General features: G+C 41.2%; 1 protein-coding gene across 1 annotated transcript; it reads left to right on the top strand.

Annotated features, from left to right (window-relative positions):
- The first annotated feature begins 9,327 nt into the window (after nt 1-9,327).
- Nucleotides 9,328-11,809, top strand: GUCA2B (guanylate cyclase activator 2B). Its single transcript, XM_044666106.1, has 3 exons — nt 9,328-9,408; nt 10,777-10,957; nt 11,751-11,809. The coding sequence occupies exons 1-3, from the start codon at nt 9,328-9,330 to the stop codon at nt 11,807-11,809; spliced, it is 321 nt and encodes a 106-aa protein (XP_044522041.1).
- Nucleotides 11,810-19,699: the final 7,890 nt, after the last annotated feature.

Genomic DNA, 19,699 nt, shown 5'->3' with positions numbered 1-19,699 from the left:
TGATGGTCATATATTCGTTTTCCAGTTTTTTGCCACCACAAAGAATGCAGCCATAAATATTTTTGTACAAGTCTTTTTCCCTATGATCTCTTTGGGGTACAAACCTAGCAATGATGTGGCTGGATCAAAGGGCAGGCAATCTTTTAGTGCTCTTTGGGCATAGTTCCAAATTGCCATCCAGAATGGTTGGATCAATTCACAACTCCATCAGCAGTGCATTAATGTCCTAATTTTACCACATCCCCTCCAATATTCATCATTCTCCCTTGCTGTCATTTTAGCCAATCAGCTAGGTGTGAGGTGATACCTCAGAGTTGTTTTGATTTGCATTTCTCTAACTTTTAGAGATTTAGAACACTTTCTCATGTGCTTTTTGATAGTTTTGATTTCTTTATCTGAAAATTGCCTATTCATGTCCCTTGCCCATTTATCAATTGGGGAATGGCTTGATTTTTTGTATAATTAATTTAGTTCTTTATAAATTTGAGAAATTAGACCATTCTACCCAAATTAATTTACTTATTTAGTGCCATACCTATCAAACTACCAAGAAACTTTTTAACTAAAATAGAAAAAAACTATAACAAAGTTCATTTGGAAGAACAAAAGATCAAGAATATCAAGGGAAATAATGAAAAAAAAGTGAAGGAAGGTGGCCTAGCAGATATTAAAATATAGTAGAGATATTAAACTGTACTATAAAGCAGTGGTCATCAAAACAATATGGTACTGGCTAAGAGACAGAAGGGAGAATCAGTGGAATAGACTTGGGTAAGTGACGTCAGAAAGACAGTCTATGATAAACCCAAAGAGCCCAACTTTTGGGACAAAAATCCACTATTTGACAAAAACTGCTGGGAAAATTGGAAAACAATATGGGAGAGATTAGGTTTAGATCAACATCTCACACCCTATACCAAGATAAATTCAGAGTGGGTGAGTGACTTGAATATAAAGAAGGAAACTATAAGTAAAATAGGTGAATACAGAACAGTAGACTTGTCAGATCTCTGGGAAAGGAAAGATTTTAAAACCAAGCAAGAGTTAGAAAAAATTACAAAATGTAATTTAAATAATTTTGATTACATTAAATTAAAAAGGTTTTGTACAAACAAAAATAAAACCAGAATGGAAACAACAAACTGGGAAAAAATCTTTATAACAAAAAACTCTGACCAAGGCCTAATTACTCAAATATACAAGGAGCAAAATCAATTGTACAAAAAAAATCAAGTCATTCCCTAATCAATAAATGGGCAAGGGACATGAATAGGCAATTTTCAGATAAAGAAATCAAAATTATCAAGAAGCACATGAGAAAGTGTTCTAAATCTCTAATAATTAGAGAAATGCAAACCAAAACAACTCTGAGTTATCACCTCACACCTAGCAGATTGGCTAAAATGATAGCAGGGGAGAGTAAATTAATTTGGATAGGATGGTCATTTTTATTATGTTAGCTCATCCTATCCATGAGCAATCAATGTTTTTCCAATTATTTAGATCTAGTTTTAATTTGCAATTTTTGTGGGTTTTTTTATTTTAGAATTAATTTGTTTGGAAAGTTTTGTAGTTGTGTTTGTAAAATTCCTGTGTTTGTCTTGGCAGATAGATTCCTAAGTATTTTATATTGTCTAGGGTGATTTTAAATAGTATTTCTCTTTCTAACTCTTGCTGCTGCAATGTGTTGGAAATATCAAAGAGTTTAAAGAGACATTATGTAGGACTCAGCCAATAGAATTCTGCAGGGGAAAGTATTAACAGTCAAGGAGGTGGAAGAGTTGAACTGTGAAGACTAGAAAGCAGCACCTGCTGCTAAGGATCCTAATGAGGGTATGGGGCTCTCTGTCATTCTGTCTGCCCATAAAAATAAAGGAACCCAGGCTTTAGGGCTGGTGTTCCTAAACATGTTCCTTTATACTATAATTATAAAGATGGTTTGGGGAGTAACTGAGTGGCTCAGTGCATTGAGAGTCAGATGTAGAAACAGGAAGTCCTGGGTTCAAATCTAACCTCAGACATTTCCTAGCTGGGTGACTCTGGGCACCAGTATTGACAGTATTGATTCTAAGACTGAAGGCAAGGATTTTTTTAAAATGATGGTTGTGTTGGAAGAAAGAAAAAGGGAAAGGGCTGAGATGTCAAGCTGGAATCCATTTGGAGAGAATAATTTCTCTCAGCTACCAGAAAAGGAAGAATTCAACAGAGAATTCCCTTTAAAGTTCAAGTAAGGATCTCTGAAGACTTCTTTTGCTTCACGAAAGATAAGGACTATACAATGGGAGAATCACGAAATCTCTTGGTATTGTATAAAGTTAATTCAGGTGGAGGCCAGTGAACCATGGCAGACTCTACAGTTAAAATACAATTTACCCTCCAGGATGATTTAAACATCCATTCCTTTGAAAGAAAGTATATTGATTCACAATAGATAAGGACTATACAATGAGGGAATCATAAAATTTCTTGGTATTGTATAAAGTTAATTCAGGTGGAGGCCAGTGAACCATGGTAGACACTACAGTTAAAATACATTTTACCCTCCGGGATGATTTAAACATCCATTCCTTTGAAAGAAAGTATATTGGTACTTTAATAGCATAGCAAGACATTAGTGGTTTACATTTCAGGAATGGGTTCCTTGATCTCCTGGCCAAGTAGAGTCAATAGAAGAAGAGAACCTTTGAGAAATTATGAGAAAGATACAACTAGACCAATAGAGGTGAGCTGGAGAATCATTCTCCTGGGGGAATGGTCTCTAAACTTTTATGATTGTGAATCCCACTAAAACTTTTTTGAGTACCCTCTCATGTGCATCTATGTACTATTGCTTTTAACTTATTTATAAATTATATAATGTACAAAGACAAAAAGAGAAATTTTTCAAACATGAGATAAGATGAAATAATATTTGACCTTCGCAACAACTCTGCAAGGAAGGTGCTATTATTATCTCCATTTTACAGATTAGAAACTAAGGTTGGGAGAGGTTAAGTGACTTGCCATGGAACACACAGCTAGTAAATGTCTGAGGCAAGATTTGAACAGAGATCATCCTGATTCCATGTCCTATGCTCTATCCACCATGCCACTTAACTGCAAAAATAGTAAAAAAATATAGATAGATATAGATATAGATATAGATAGATATCCCGAAAGTATCTGAAAGTATGGTGAAGCCTATGTAAGGTATACCTTATACCATAAATAACCAATAACAATATCATCAAAACAAAGATAGAATTCAACTTGGCAGCTAAGTGAAGGATGAATGAGAGGGAGATACCCTGAGGCAGAGAGAGATCATTTAGGAAGCAGCTGCAATAATTCTGGGGAGAGGTGATGGGGACCAGAAGGAGAGTGATGGCTGGAGAGAAGAGATCAGGTAGGGGAGAGGTTATGGAGTAGAAACTGATTGGATATGTGGTGTGAGGGGAAGTAAGGAGAGGAGAATGACACTGAGGCTGTGAATCTGAGTAACAAAAGGAAAATGGCACTCAACAAAAATATGGAAGGGCAGGGAAGGGGAGGATTTGGGAGGAAAGAAAGCATGATAGATGAGATCTGTAATGAAAATAGAAACCCATCTCTCCCTACTGATTATGCTCAATTCGCCTTCCTACTGAAAACAAAATAATGGAGTGGGATGAGGCTCTTACTAACCAGTCATTGCCTAGGAATATAAAGCCTGACAAGAGACATCTGCCACAGCCAGGGGTGATCTGGGAGAGACAAGATCTGGGTACTTTGGAGGTTGGGGAAAATTTTACCCGCACAGCTGCTGCTGAGAATGTGTGCACGATAGTCGGGTTATAACGGCCCTGAGGTCTCTGTGACCAGAGGAAAAACAGGGAGATATTGGGAGCCACACAGCCACAAGAGGCTAGTGGCAAAAGGGGTATGATGTAGAGATAATGACAGATGAAGAGAGGGTGACATCGTGTTGGAAACAAGTTCCCCAGCTGGGTTTTATGGAGACAGTGGAATGTTACCCATATTACCACTCTCCAATTGATTACAGTTTTGAGTCTTACTATGGACCCTTAGGGTTATGAAGTTCCCACTTGGGAGTCCAATGTCTTTAGGGTTTGGCCATGCTGTTGAGGCTATGTTTGGATGCCAGAGCTCTAGCCCAGTGGTACAGGCAATACCATCTTTGTCTACACTGTAGACTAATACAACTAGAATTTCCTTGATCATATCACCAAGTCGTAGATGAAGAGCCAAGGACACTTTGAATTGCCTAGCACCCCTATCCATGAATATGTCATATGGAAAATTCTTGAGAGCAAGACATCCTTGGGAGATAAGACCATCCCAAGGGGAAAGATTATGAGAAAATAAGGTAAAGTATAACCCACTTGGCAGAACCTTGAGAGAGTTTCTGAAATAACAGGAAATGTTGGGAGAGCTTTTTGTAAGACAGATAAAAGGGGAGATTTATAAGAAGAGGATATAGAGTCTGTTGTTCACAATTGAGTATCTCATGTCCCTAAAAGGCCAGGAAGAAGACCTGGCCATGGTACTTTAGTGGATGAAGAATGACTTAGCAGAGCACTGAATTCAGTCAGGAAAACCTAAGTTGCAGTCCTACTTCTGACACTTACTAGCTATGTGATCCTCTGCACTTCTTGGTATCTCAGTTTCTCCATCTGTATAATGAAAGGGCCAAACCCGATGGCTTCTAAGGTCTATTCTAATTTTAAATCTATGATATCATAATCCTTCCTTCTGTTAAACTCTAGAAAATAAAATAACAGAGAACTCGCAAAAGATTATAAGCAAAGAGCTTCTTTATTCCATCGGAGGAGGGAAAACTAGTACGTCAGGATCTGGCCTAGAACCAAACCCAAGGTAGCAAGACAAAGCCCTGATATAGGTAGTTGTGGTAAGCTAAAGAACAAGAAGACGGGTATAGCAGTAACAATGGCAGATTGCTCACAATAAGGCAGTTTGTCCAGCATCAGAGAGTCTATTCTCATCAGGGTTTCACGACCTGGATGTGGTTCCTATAGTTGCAAGTTTGCTCAGCCTCAGCCGGGGTTTACCCAGTCTCAGAAACTGTTCAGGCTGGTTGATTTGAGCTGATTCAGTGGTTTTTGAAAGCATCAGATTGACAGCAGCAGAGTTCACCCACCCAGAGTGTTTGTACAGAATGCAAAGAATTGTTGTTATGCCAAGCTCACAGCGCATCTTGATTGGGTGAGATATGCTCGGCTGCTAGATCTGGGACTAGAGGACATGACAACTAGAGAAAAAAATGAAAGGCATTAAAAGGGGTTGATTTGGGGGTCCTGACATTTCTGACACCTTCAACATTATCATCTTCACAACTTTAGCAAAAAGGCTTATTCAAGGAACACCACCAGCCCAAGCATCTGGACTCTCTTTGCCTAGAGGCAGCCTCATCAGAGAAGTCTGGTTCCCTCATTAGGGCTTTGGGCAGCAGCTGCTCTCTTCCTCCCTTCCCAACTCAACTTGTTTGTCTCTCTGACTTGGAAGTCAGGTCAAGAGCCATAAGAAGGTCTCCAGAACAAAATTTTGATACCACAAACATTGATTATTCTGATAGAGAAGACACGGATGGCTGTCTAAAAAGACTAATGTGTTTGCAGGCAGAATTTAATAACTAGGAGAAGAAGCCGGAAAATCCCTTGTTTCTCTCTGCTACGTTCAACCTCTCTGTCTCCAGCACTCAGTAACTTCTCCTTCTTTGAGATTCATTTCATTCATCTGTGTCCCTCTCACCAAATCTTTATCATTGTCCTCTAAGTCATTCTCTCTCATTTTTCAAGGATTTTCATATTGACCTCCCATTTAATTCTCTACTCCAACCCCTGCCCTCATCTTTGAAGATAGCAATATTCATGGGGCAACTAGATGGCTCAGTGGATAGAGAGACAGGATGGGAAGTCCTGGGTTCAAATGTAACCTCAGACACTTCCGAGTTATATGACCCTAGGCAAGTCACTTAACCCCCATTTCCTAGTCCAATACCACTCTTCTGCCTTGAAACATGTACTTAGTATTGATTCTAAGACAGGAGGCAAAGGTTTTTAAAAAAAGATATAAATATTCATTTTGGTCTCCTTTTCAGTCACCTCCCAGTTCATTCATCTCCTTGACTCCCATAACTTAGAGTTACAGCTTGTAGAACCACGAATTTAGAACTGGAAAGAACCTTAGAGGTATAATCTTCAGAGTCCAAATCTCTTTTTACACATGAGGAAACTGAGGCCAAAAGAAGTTAAAAGATTTGCCCAGAAGTAATTGTCTGAGGTGAGATTTAAACCCCGATCCTCCTGCTTTCAAGACCAGTTTCCTGTCTACTATAGCAGCCTGCCTCCATCATCCAAAGCCCCTTGAAGGGATTCAGCGACATTGCCCCACTAGTTAGCTAATATGAGAAAGCATTGCTGACCTGGTTAGAAATCAGAAATCACAAAGCTCCTTTTAATGACCCTAAATATCTCTCAGAAAACAGCCTGTCTTTTTAATATTGATATTCTACCAATGTTGTGGTATGATTATGAGTCATGGAACGTGAGAAGGTGCATGGTGGGTGGGAACAGGCTGCAGCATATAGCAAGTAAGCAGCTATGAGGAAGAATTAGAGAAAAGAATATCATCCAGGAAGTAGCCAAGGTAAAAAGAAGACCAGCTAGTTCCATGGGGAGAGCAAGAGATTATCAGCAGCCAGCCCATGTTTTCACTGGTGTGATCCGCAGACATGCCTGGGCAGCCAGTTGCATCACTTAGAAGAACCATCCATAGCGATTAGATCACGAATCCATGTGAATATCTGAGTCATAGAAAAATGTGATAAATGTACCTTCTCCCAGTCACTGATTTTAAGACAAAACAAAAATCAATGTTTATATAGGGTTTACAAGGTGGCAAAGTGTTTTCCATCAATTTCCTCATTTGATCATCACAGTAAGTCTGTGAGGTAGGTACTGTGGGTGTTGCCCCTATTTTACAGATGAGAAAACCAAAGTTTAGAGAGGTGGTGTAGCTTGCCTGTTGTATCACAGCTCATAAAAATAAAGAAGCAAAATTTGAACTTGGATCTTCTTGACCCAGTGCACCTACTATACTGTAAGATTTAAATCAATATCCAGTAACTCCAAGTATTCTATTTTATAAAGTTTATTAATAATCACTTGACGTAGAAAGAAAATAAACTTAAAGAAACAGAAGTTCAAACTTAATTATCTAACAAAAAGTAAACCCACGTGTGCAGATTCTCCTGCCTGGCATAAAGCCAGCTTTCCCAGCCACGGTAAGGGAAAAAGAGAGCAAGGGCGGAGCTCCACAAAACTTATATCCTCCCTACATTAGCGTGTAAGGTGAGAAGGAACATGGAATGTTGGGAGAAAGAGTTTCTGGGGAACAAATTCTAATTATACAATATCATACAGCCAGCACAGAACCAATGCTACAATTATGGATCCCTCCACCAAAGACCATCCTCCTAATTCACATAAATGACTCTTTGAGTCTGGTCATTTGACCAGTTCTAAATTCAGTTAACTGTGCCACCTACCCCATCTCTCCCCATCAGCTTTGGGAACAGGTAAATCTTGTGCCAGTTTTCAAAAGAGGAGAAACAGCTTAATTCTTTAAAAGTAAGGACAAATTATAGAATGCATCATTAAAAAGACAGTGATGGGTGATCACGAGGAGCCAGCATGAGTTAATCAAGAAAAAATTAGCTCAAACTAAACTTATTTCCTTTTCAGGAAACATGGTCCTGCAAGTACAGAAAGAACTAGAATCAAGGGGGGAAATGGGAAGATTAGTCTGGGAAAGGAGAAGGTACACCTCATTGTTTTGAGACTCAAGAGAGAGAATGATTAAAGACTAAAAGAGATTTAGTGGAGGAAATGAGAAAATGGATTTTAAAGAGCTCAAAATAAATGGCTTCAGTCTTGAAGTAATTTGCTCAAATTAAGAGGGAGGTATGTGTCTGGGGTCTTGAGGAAAAATAGTTTGGGAATATACCTTATTGGGAATTTGGATAAATAAGAGGTTAAAAAAAAAGGATTGTAGTGTAGAAGAGATGGTCCAGTTGAGGTCAAATACTATCATCAACAAGGTTTTGTGATTTCTTTGAGCAACATTTAGCCATCTAGAAATAGAAGCAGAGAAGGTAGGTGGTAAGGGTGACCCAGGGTAGGGTATTAGGATGGTGGTAATTGTGGAAGGTCAAAAGGCCAAGCATGAGAGTTATTAAAATCACTAAAAATGATTGACTGTAGAATCAAGGCTGAGTAGAATTGATGGACTGGTGACTAGAAGTCAAAATGAGTTTGTAAAGAACAAGGAGGTCCTAGGTTCAAATCTGGCCTCAGACACTTCCCAGCTGTGTGACCCTGGGCAAGTCACTTAACCTCCATTGCCTAGCCCTTACCACTCTTCTGCCTTGGAACCAATGCACAGTATTGATTCTAAAACAGAAGGTAATGGTGTAAAAAAAAAAAAATGTCCTCTCCTCCTTCCATGGTAACGGGGTGGTGATGCTAATGCTGGGGCGTGAGGGGACACCAGGATGTTGGACATGTGACTCTACTCTGATTTCTACATTGGGTGGGATCCAAGCTGGGATGGAGGTCCTCTAGATATTTTACTTCCCACAATAACTTCCTAACTTGAAACCTTTTTTTCACTTTTTTTAAGCAATATGGCAAATATGTTTTACATTGTTTCACATGTATAATTGGTATCCTGGTGGCTTCCTTCTTAGTGGGTGAGAGGGAGAGAATATGGAACCCAAAATTTAAAAAGAAAAGAATGTTCAAAATAAATAATAAATTAAACATTTTTAATTTGAAAACGAGATTGACATATAAAAAAAGAATGAATTAGGGGAAGTCTGAAAGAGGCCCTGTGCTTAATTTTTGGTTTCTATAATACGATTGCTTTGGCATCCCAATTGGTGAGAGATGCCAAGAGGAGGCACCTATGGACACGTTATGGCTTGGGGAAGTGGAGAGTTGTTACATCGGAAGTAAGGTAGAAAGCGAAGTCACCGAAGCCAGCTCTAAGGAACCACTTCATAACTCAGCTCAGGACCATCCCTGCCTCAGGGTCTCTGGCCAGAGACATCTCCTCTGGGGAAGCCAGGTGCGTATCTGGCCCAGAGCCAGTTGGGAAGGACCCCACCCCTAGCCCTCAGCACTGCCCCCAGAGGGACACTTCCCGCCCCTTCTCTGACACGTGGGTGGATGAGTGACCAGGAAGTCATCCCCGAGGCTTATATAAGGCACTGGGGAGAAGTCAGGGTGGAAGCCCAGGAGGCAAGAGGGAACAAGACTGGCAGATAGCATGAAGGTCCTGGCGCTCCCCGTGGCTGTCGCCGCCATGCTCTTGATACTGGCACAGAACACTCAGTCAGTATACATCCAGGTGAGACCTCATGGGACTTGGCTCCAGCCCTGCCCCCCTCCTCAGGCTCTTCTAGGGGAGCGGGGTGGGGGAGAGAATCCTTCTGTACCGTCCCTATCGGGAGGGAAGGAGAGAGGAAAGGAAGGATCCTGACAGCGGCAGGGAGGCTAGAAAGGGGTAGGAGGAGAACCACGGAGACCCAAGAGAAAGCCAGACTCACCTCGCACTCATGCCCTGGGGAAGGCCGGAGCCCACCCGTCCTCCGGAGTAGCGTAGCGCCACGTGAGAGCTGGACGCACTCAGCACCCTTGACTTTCTGCTCTAAGCCCATTCTGAGGACTGGTCTGGACTCTTGGCTCCTTTCCCTTCTCTGATAAACCAGAGGGGAGGGGCCAGCACAGCCTGGGTCTGGCCACAGTAAAAGTCCTTTTACCAAGGTCCGGTGAGGCCAAGGCCTTGCAACTTAGGAGACTTGTGTCAATAGACTGCCCCACCCCCATCTCCTCCCACAGCTTCCCTTCTTGGCTCTTCTTAGAGGCAGGTAGGTGGCATGGTGATGCCTGCTTTGGAGTCCAGAAGTCCTGACTTCAAATCCTGCCTCAGCCACTTGCTCTGTGACTATGTCCAGGGCTTGCAAGTCACTATGTCCAGGGCTCAGATTCCTCATCGATTAAGTGGGGGCAATAATCATCCCTATCTCCCAGGGCTGTTGTGAGATAATATATTGGCAAACCTTGAAGACCTTATTAGTTTAAAGGTCAAGGGCTGCCCCTCTCCCTGAGAGGGATGGGTTTGGAGGGAATGGTAGCCAGGGGAGAGGAGTAATTTTTCAAGAAGACCCCTCCCTCCCTAGGTCCTGAATGTGGAATGGGAGGCTATATCCCAAGGTCAAGAGTAGGACTCTCCTATTGCCTAAAGGGAAAGTATCTGGGGAAAGGAGTTGTAGGATCTTAGATTTATGGCTGGAAGATACCTAAGAGGCTACTATGTCTAACCCTCTTAATTTTTCATATAAAGAAACCGAGGCAATTTTAAATGACTTTTCCAGCTAGTAAGCGGGATTAGAACCCAGTTCTTTCTGAATCTAAGTTCAGTGCCATCTATCATATCACCTTGGTCTTCCTAGGGAAGGAGAACAGTCTCCTCATCCCTGACTTGGCTGGCCTGATCTTGTCTTGTCTCCACTTTGAATTAGCCCAGGGTTCTAGGTGTCTTGGGTTCTTCCTTCTACGACCATGCTGAGAATGGGTCCCTTGGCTAGGAACATCTACAATGCCCCTACTTTCCAAATCACCCATTCCCTGCTCCCCAATCCCATCCCGAGAGCTTCCCTATTGGGCAGAGAGCTGGGAACTGGAAACGTCTGACCCTTCCCTTGCCTGTCCTCAGTATGAGGGCTTCCAGGTGAAGCTGGATTCTGTGAAGAAGTTAGATAAACTCTTGGAGCAGCCGAAGGATTTCTGGAGAACCCAGAGAGACCCATCCATCCTATGCAGCAACCCAGCACTGCCCTCCGACCTCCAGCCCATCTGTAAGAATAGCAAAGCTGCCAACATCTTCAGAGCCCTGAGTATGTGTCCTCTGCGTCCCCCACACACCAAAGATCCTTCCCCTGGTGTGGCTGAGCCTGACAGATGAGCTCCTCTTAGCCCCCTTCTCCTTACTTCATTATTCACCCTGCTGCATAATGATAAGGTATCCTGGAGATAGACGGGAGTTCAAGTCCTATATCTTCCTGGCCACCTCACTTCTTGTGCCTCCCTTTCCCCATCTGTATGATCTGCTGTTCTATGACCTCTCCTTACCCTACTTCTCAGTTTTCCTCAGCTCACTAATTACATCTTCCCATACTTCCTCTTTCATTCCCTCCTTTTACTCTTCCCACTTTATTACCAATCCCTTCCCCTTATCATCTTCTAGGTCCTCAGCTCACTTTTCCATAGCTCATCCCTCCTCTAACACTCCATACCTCAATCCTCTTTATCTCCTCCCTCCACTTCCCAACTCCTTATCATCTTTAGCTTATCCTTCCTCTGCCTTGAGGGAGCAGGATGTGGTGAATAGAATGCTGGACATGGAATTGGCATGGAGTTCAAATCCCATACCTGCCACTTACTAGCAACATGACTTTAAGCAAGTCACTTATCTTATACAAGCCTTAGCTTCCTCATTTATAAAATAATAGCACGAGGACTGCTTCTAGTTTAATCTACTACCTTGACCTTCACTTCATCCCTCCTCATCACCCTTCTAGGCTTCATTTCATCTGAATCTCTTTGCTCCCTTTAGCAAAAGATTACCTTAGTCAGTTTTTCCTGCCCGGTTCCAGCCAGATCTCAATCTCCTTTTTATTCCCTCCCTAGGAAACATCAGCCAAGAAGACTGTGAACTCTGTATAAACGTGGCCTGTACAGGCTGCTGAGAATCCTCACCACAAGGAATCGATGTTGGGTCAGGCTTATCCCCATCCTGACCTCACTCCGTGCCCCAACCCCCAAATGTGTTTAAAGGTATACATGTCTGGAGATGGAGACTTCCCCAACGCTGAGCCCACCACTACTCCCATTCCATGGGGCCCAGGGAAGGACTGTGGATTCCTGTCATCTCAAAGCCTCTCCCGAAAAGTGATCCCTGAGGGCCCTAACAATGGCTCTCTGGCCAGGGAGCAGAGCAAGATGAGCCGAGCTGTTCTGGGGTGCTAATTGACAACCCCAGCCCCAGAAATTACCAGGGGCCCTCATTCCACTCTGGAGGCCAGGTAGGGAAGCTCAAGTCCAGATTCCTTGTGGGCCAACACAGTCCCCCTCATCCCCACATTCACAAACCACCATAGCCCAGAAGAAGGAATGTCCTTATGGTGATAGAAGGGCCTTCATCTCCGTCTCCATCATCGTCATCATCGCCACCGTTGTCCCCTGCAGCAACATCCTTTGTAAGGGACCTTTATGTTGTTGTAGGATGGACCACGACCAAAGAGATCTACTCAGTCACAACTCCTGCCCTTGATGAGTTCTCCCTGTCCAATTTGAGGCAGACTTCCTGCTGTACACCAATCTTCAGGAGCCCTGTTAGCCAGTGAATAAAGAATTTATAAATGTACCAAGAAAAGAGGAAGTCTTTTCCATTGTTGGGGGCTAAGGACACAGGGAATCTGTGGGTGCTGTGTAAGCAAAGAGCCAAGAGCATTTCTTGGTTTGATGAAGGAAGCACTAAATCCTCACTAGTAGTCGATTAAGATTAGAGGGATTAGACCAGAGAGAGTATTTCCTGTTTTCTTCCAATTAGTCCAAGAATCTTTAATGGACTGCCCCTCCCACTCGGGGGCTTTGCTAATAGTTAAAAAGTTTTCCCCTTATAGCAAGCCAAAAAATTTGCCTTTCTGAAACTCCTAGGCATGACTCCCAGGAGACTGGAAGAGCTAGCCAGTGATGGAAGGAGTCATTTGTGGGCTGGAGGGGAGGATGTTTCATTCAGTCATATATACTTCTATGCCTTCATTTCTTCATTCTCTCAACAAGTAGCTAATAGCTATAAACCCAGAAGGCTCTGTGTTTTCAACCCAACCCTGTATGTGGTAGGCAAGTTTGCAGAATAAGTAAAGTTGGTCCTCAACAGCCAGGCCCATTTCATTTCCATTCTCCCATCCTTACCCTTGACACCACAGATCCCCCCACTCTCACCAGTGTAATACCTCCATCCTACCCCATAATTCCTATTTTGGTGGGTAGTCCTGGGTGTCAAACCTGTCTTTCCTTCCTCCCGGCATCTCATCTTCCAAAGTTTACCTTCTCCCATGCCCTTAATGGTAACATTGGCTTTCAGTGCCTTAATCCAATATTTCCTTGGGGAAAGAGACCTTCACATCATACAGTTGAGGGGGCTAGTGTAGACACGTCCCTAGTGAAGGCTAAGCCAAGGCCAGGGGACTTGAGTTGTTGGAAAAAGGGAGTGAGCATAACAATAATAATTGCTGTTGTTGTTCAGTTGGGTCCAACTCTACATGACCCTATGGCGTTTTCTTGGCAAAGACACTGGAGTGGTTTACCATTTCCTTCTCCATTTGTGTCCCCATTTTAAAGATGAGTAACTGAGGCAAACAAGGTTAACTGACTTACCCAAGGTCAAATAGCTATTATGTATCTGAGGCTGGATTTGAACTCATACTGTCCCAAGTCCAAACCCAGCATTCTATCCACTGTGCCATCTAGGTGTCCTTGCCATTTCCCCTCCAGATGGTTTTACAGATGAGGAAACTGAGATCAACAGAGTTAAGAGACTTGTCCAGGCACCAGATTTAAACTCAGGTTTCCTGACTGATTCTAGGTCCAGTGCTCTATTCCCTGTGCCACTTAGCTGCCCATAACAATAACAGGAGGAAACATTTATATAGGTTAGTAAGGCACTTTCCATATGTCATCTCATTTGATCTTCACAACAATCTGGTCAGGTGGTTGTCATCGTTACCCTCATCTGACTAAATATTTCTCAACTCCAGTTGATCTTTCCCCTGTAACCGGCTGCTCCTCCTAACTTCCTTATTTCTCCCAACAGCACCATTGCCCTTCTCAGGTGCTGCCCTTCTCAGACTCACTACAGACTCGCAAAACCTCAGAGCTCAACGAGTCCTCAAATGGTATCTAACTCAACATGACCCTGGGCAGGGATTACGTTTGCAACATTCCCAACAAATGGTCAACCAGTGCTCTCTTCTGGACCTCTGGCAATGCTTGCCTTGTAACCTTCTAGGACAGGCCTTTTCATTTGAGATAATTACAATAACACAGAGAAGCCTGAATCTGTCTCTCTGAAAACTTCTGCTGTTCCTCCTGGTACTGCCTTCTAGGGGAAATAGAGCTTCAAATCCATCTTCCGTAGGACAGCTTCAAATACTTAAAAACAATTTCTAATCATGTCTCCTCTAAGCCTTTTCTCCCTCTTAAATATTTTTAGATATCTTTTTTATGTCACCTTCACTTCCAAAAATATCCCTCCCTCTCCCCTACCCATCAGCTCATTCTTCATGTAGCTTATGCTCTGATACAGATATATCCTGATTCCAATACACATTGACCAAGTGGGTCCCCAGAGTATGGCCATTACATTCCCTCAAGAATCAAGTTAGCAGTGAAATGTGGGGTGTGTAATATTCTAAGTATATAGCTCATAAGCCCCCACTAGTGTGCTTTCGAACACAATTACCAGTTGATATCAATTAACTGGCCAGATTTAATTGACTTTTAGAAAGACATATTGACTAAGAGAGCATAGTAAGAAAATGTGATGTAGGGGGCAGCTGGGTAGCTCAGTGGATTGAGAGCCAGGCCTAGAGACGGGAGGCCCTAGGTTCAAATCTGGCCTCAGATACTGCCCAGCTGTGTGACCCTGGGCAAGTCACTTGACCCCCATTGCCTACCTCTACCACTCTTCTGCCTTGGAACCAATATACAGTTCTGATTCCAAGATGGAAGGTAAGGGTTAAAAAAAAAAAGAAAATGTGATCTAAAACATTCCCCAAAAGTCTGTGATGCATTCTTCCCTAAGTACATACAGAATCTAGGAAAAGTGAGCTTAAACTGATGTATTAGTTAGTACAGTAAAGGGGAACTCAGAGCTCCTAACACTTTTTGTTGGAGTTCTCCACATCATCCACTTAGGTATGGTGTCTTTTTTTCCTAATTAATTCTATGTAGAGTTTTTTTTAAACCCTTAACTTCTGTGTATTGGCTCATAGGTGGAAGAGTGGTAAGAGTGGACAATGGGGGTCAAGTGACTTGCCCAGGGTCACACAGCTGGGAAGTATCTGAAGCCAGATTTGAAACCAGGCCCTCCCATTTCTACATCTGGCTTTCAGTCCACTGAGCTACCTAACTGCCCCCTTGTTACATTTTTTTAAAAGAGTAATTCAGAAAGGCTAACCAATACATCAATTCTGACATGTATGTAGTATTCCACCCCCCATAGTCTAGAACCTATGAATTAAAATGAGGTGAAGTATGTTATCCCAGCTCTTCTCTCAGATCAAGTCTGACCATTATATTTACACAGCATTTCAGGTAATTTTTTGGGTTCTTTGTACTTTGTTGTTCTCATTGTGTAAATTGCATTTTTGTTCTGCTTGTATTAGACTCCTTCCATTCATACAAGTCTTCCCACATTTCTCTTAAGTCTTCATATTCATTGTGTAAGGGTTAAGAAGTAAAGATTGCACTAAATGTATAAAAAGGTGATTGCCGAAAATATATTACTCAAGTCAGGATGACTTTTTATGGTAGTTTATTTACAAAAAGAGAAAGAGTGAAAGCAAGGAAATGAAAGAGAGAGTAGATAATGACTCCTGCCCTGTCCAAACCAGTCAGGGCTTCAGAGGCCCAAGCAAAGAGAGGCCCAGAGGTAAATTAAACAAGGGTTCTAGTCACAAGGCCTCCTCCAAGATGAGGGGCCTCTCCAAAGGCTAGTACCTCCAGAAAAGCCAGGAAAAAGATTCAGCCTTTTCACTCACCCATGTGGTAGGTCAAAGGGAGAAATTCAAGAATAGTCTCACAAAATTTCAGTCTCAGGTCCATGAAGCAGATCCTTCACCAGCCTCCAACTCCAACTCCAATTCAAACCTGAACTCTGAATTCCCAAGAACTGCAAAGAACTGACTCAACAGGAAGTTGCTGCTGCTTTTAAAGACACTTCTTTGTGTCACTTCCTGTGCATTCCCTCCACTTTACGTGGACCAATTATAGCTTTAGCTTTGCTTAGGACTGCCCAGAGGACATTCATAGTTATACACACAGTCCTCTTTTTTCTATTTTTCTTTATATAGAGACATGTTCAGATTTGTCAGATTCATATTTTTAATGTAAAATGTCTTCATCCAGAGGCTGAGTGACATTTGTTGGGTGTGAAGACAGAGGAATTTTCTGGTTAGGTACAGGTTGATCCAGGTGGTTTTTGTGCTTCCTTCCAACTCTGATATTCTGTGATTCTGCAAAGCTTATGTAACAATATATGTTACAGAGAATAGAGGAGAAATTCTGAAAAAAACTTGATAAGATCCACCAAATCAACAATGTATACTTTGATATTTGTTGGCTTGAATGAAGGAGCTACAAGATACATGGCAAAAATATTCCATAGCTTTATGGAACACAAGAAGCCAGAGGCTACTCAAAGGCATCATGCCTTTATAGAATTAATACCTTCTCAAGAATAGAGGTGAAAAGTACTAAGAATGGTGATCACCAAATGACATCAAAAAATGCAGAATTGACTTTTTACAAACAGGAAATGGCCTAAAGCTGATAGGGCTATCATACTAGGACCACCGATCCATGTACAGTCAGACCATCATTAGTTAGCCCAAAAGTCAAAATCAAAGGCAAATTGGAGGAGGGAGGAGGATAAAATGGAATTATGTTGGAAAATGACTTTAGGACTCTGAACAATGCAATGATAAACTATTAATCCAAAGAAATAGAGGTGAAAATACCTGCCAGAGAGATGATGAAATCAAAGATGTAGAAGAAGACACACATCTTTTTTGGACATGGCCAAAGTGTGGATTCATTTTGCTGAACAATATACATTGGTCATGATCTTTTCATATTTTCGTTTTTCATATTTTAATTGTTCAATTAGAGGGGGCATTGGGAAAGAGATGATAAATGCTTATAAAAATAAATGAGTGAATGAATAAAAAAGGATAAAGCCAAGAAGATACTGTAGACAGTAACAACAGCATCATCCTGACCTATTCAAACAAGATGCCAGCTCTGAAAAATAGGAAATAGAATAAAGAAAGATATTGACCTCAATAGTTTTACTTATTACAGAACATTAGCCAGTATAAAGCATTAACCACATCCAAAATGAACTTTTATAAATAAAAGAACCTCTTATAATCATTGTTTGTTGACTCAAGTTTTAAAAAGCCCAGAAAATCTCCTTAGTCAACAAACATTTGCCATCCTTGTCAAGAAAAGAGGCATTTCTAGTCAAGAGCAACTATTTTATAGAATGAACTCATTTGTAAAATGCTTTCAATGATTTCAAGTTGCTCTCTACTACAAAAGCCTACCTTTTTTGCTACCAATATTTTCCAGCAGAAAGGCAACATGTAGTCCTGTATTTAAGTCCCACCTCTGAGGCTTCCTGGCTTTATGAACTCTGATTCAGACAATTCTCTAAACCTTTAAGTTATAGAGTAGGAGGTGCCCATTAGCATTGGAGGTGCAGAAGTTCATCATGGAGTGGGCAACGAGGTGGTTCAGGAGAATGAGAACCAGGCCTAGAGATAGGAGGTCCTAGCTTCAAATCTGGCCTCAGGCATTTTCTAACTGTGTGGTCCTGGGTAAGTCACTTAATACCCAATGCCTAACCCTTATGGTTCTTCTGCCTTGGAACCAATCTACAGTATTGATTTTAAGGTAGAAGGTAAGAGTTTTAAAAAAAAAGTTCACCCTGGAAAGATATTCCCTAAATGGATGAAATCACAGTTCAGATCCTCCCCCTCACTCCCCAGTTTTTTTTCTTCAGTATCATCCTCCTTCGAGTTTCATATTTAAATGCCCTTGAAATGATTTTATTTAAATGGGTCTATCACTGAACTTTGTTTAATTTTTTGTATATTTATAATTTATAATTATATATGTGTGTGTGTATATATATATATATAATTTTTGTTATTTTCCCCCTCTATTGATTTTTGTTTTTTTTTTTATGGAGCAACACAGCTCATAATTTTCCTTCTCTATAAAATTTTATAATTTCATTTATAGCCTATATCAGTGTTGCCTTTGGCTGCTATAGAGTTCTGTTTGGCAAAGAGATCCAGTGTTTGCTAATGGAGGAGGCTTCCAGGTTCCTTTGATCTCTCTGCTCTCACAATTTTCATCAGTTAAATTTCTGTATGAAATTGCTATAATTGGCATCAAAGTTCTTTTCTCCATTCATTTCCCATTTTCAGATATTAATAACATATTTAGGAGCTGCTAGGTGATTCTGGATAGAGCACCAGACCTGGAGATGGGAGGTCTTGAGTTCAAATCTGACCTCATACACTTTCTACCTGTGTAACCCTGGGCAAGTCACTTAACCCCTAGCCCTACCTCTCCTCTGCCTAGGAACTGATATTTAGTATCAATTTTAAGATAAAGGATAAGCTTTTTCAAAAAAAAACCTAACATTTAAATAGGTCGAGTTGGAATTGTTTTTCTTGTCCTCTTCCTTTTTGTATGGCTGCAAGTAGAAGTATGTTCCCTCTGGCTCAAGAGAGTTGATTGTTAAATTTTCTGTGTGAGTATTTGCATTTCAGAAATTGTCAAATGACATTGGGGCTTGATACATTATTTTATTTATTGTGTAGACTTAAGCAAGAGATGGAGAAAATGTTAATAATTTACATCAAATTTAAAAGCATAACATGCATTTGGTTTTTTTTCACCTTAGAAAAGTGGTTGTTAAACATTTACCAGCATGCCACTGACTTCAAGTCAAGAAATATCAGTCTCTGGGATCTCCCAAAGAGTAATGTAGAGATTAGTGGAGGGCATCAGCAAGAATATTACAAATGAGGGATTTTAAAGGAGAAAGTGTATAAAGAATGCCATTAGAGAAATACATGATTGGAAAAAATGATGAACTACTCACCTACCTTGAGAGCAGAATACAACCGCTGGACAACCTGTATGTTCTGCTGAATCCACCCAAAGTGAAGATCGTGTGAGGACGGCCCCCCAGAAGGCTGGATACATATACTATGTTGAATTTTTGAGAAGACTTGTTTGTTAGCCTATATTCCTTCAGATCCTCAAATTCCATAATTTCCTAATTGTAAGCCATAAAATAAGATGGCTCAGCCCAAGATGGGCATTCAAAGCTGAGTGGACAAGTCCAATACTTGTTTCACTTGACTATAATTTTTTTCTTATAAGGATTTTGTTTTCTTATCTCATTCTGAGAATGTGTGTGTATAGTATGGGGATGTGAGCAGAAGGAAAAACAAATGCTTGATAATTAAATTTTGTTTTTTTATTTTTTAAAGAAGCTGAGAAAATCCTATTTCCCCCACCCCACCCCCAGGGAAGTGGAAACATGGTCCCTGGAGGTTGAGTACCTTTTTCTTGTGGGAAAAAGGGAGCAGCAGTAGCACAGTTGACAAGATATCTATGCCTTTTGGGTCTTTGTGTTCTGTAAATGACTTGATGAGATAACCAAAAATAGCACAGAGTCATCTAAATAGAATGGGGAGAAATTAGTTTTCACTCACTTAACTATTTTGAACATCAGTTTCCTTATATGTAAGATGGGAATAACCATACTTGTA

Source organism: Gracilinanus agilis, chromosome 3 (assembly GCF_016433145.1).
Source record: "Gracilinanus agilis isolate LMUSP501 chromosome 3, AgileGrace, whole genome shotgun sequence".
In the NCBI taxonomy this organism is placed as follows: Eukaryota; Metazoa; Chordata; class Mammalia; order Didelphimorphia; family Didelphidae; genus Gracilinanus; species Gracilinanus agilis.
This window is presented reverse-complemented; position numbering and strand designations above follow the sequence as displayed.

Coding starts and splice junctions, on each gene's coding strand:
- GUCA2B (XM_044666106.1), top strand. CDS start 9,328: ATGAAGGTCCTGGCGCTCCCCGTGGCTGTCGCCGCCATGCTCTTGATA. Junction 9,409..10,776: donor CTCAGTCAGTATACATCCAG/GTGAGACCTCAT, acceptor GCCTGTCCTCAG/TATGAGGGCTTCCAGGTGAA. Junction 10,958..11,750: donor CAACATCTTCAGAGCCCTGA/GTATGTGTCCTC, acceptor TTCCCTCCCTAG/GAAACATCAGCCAAGAAGAC.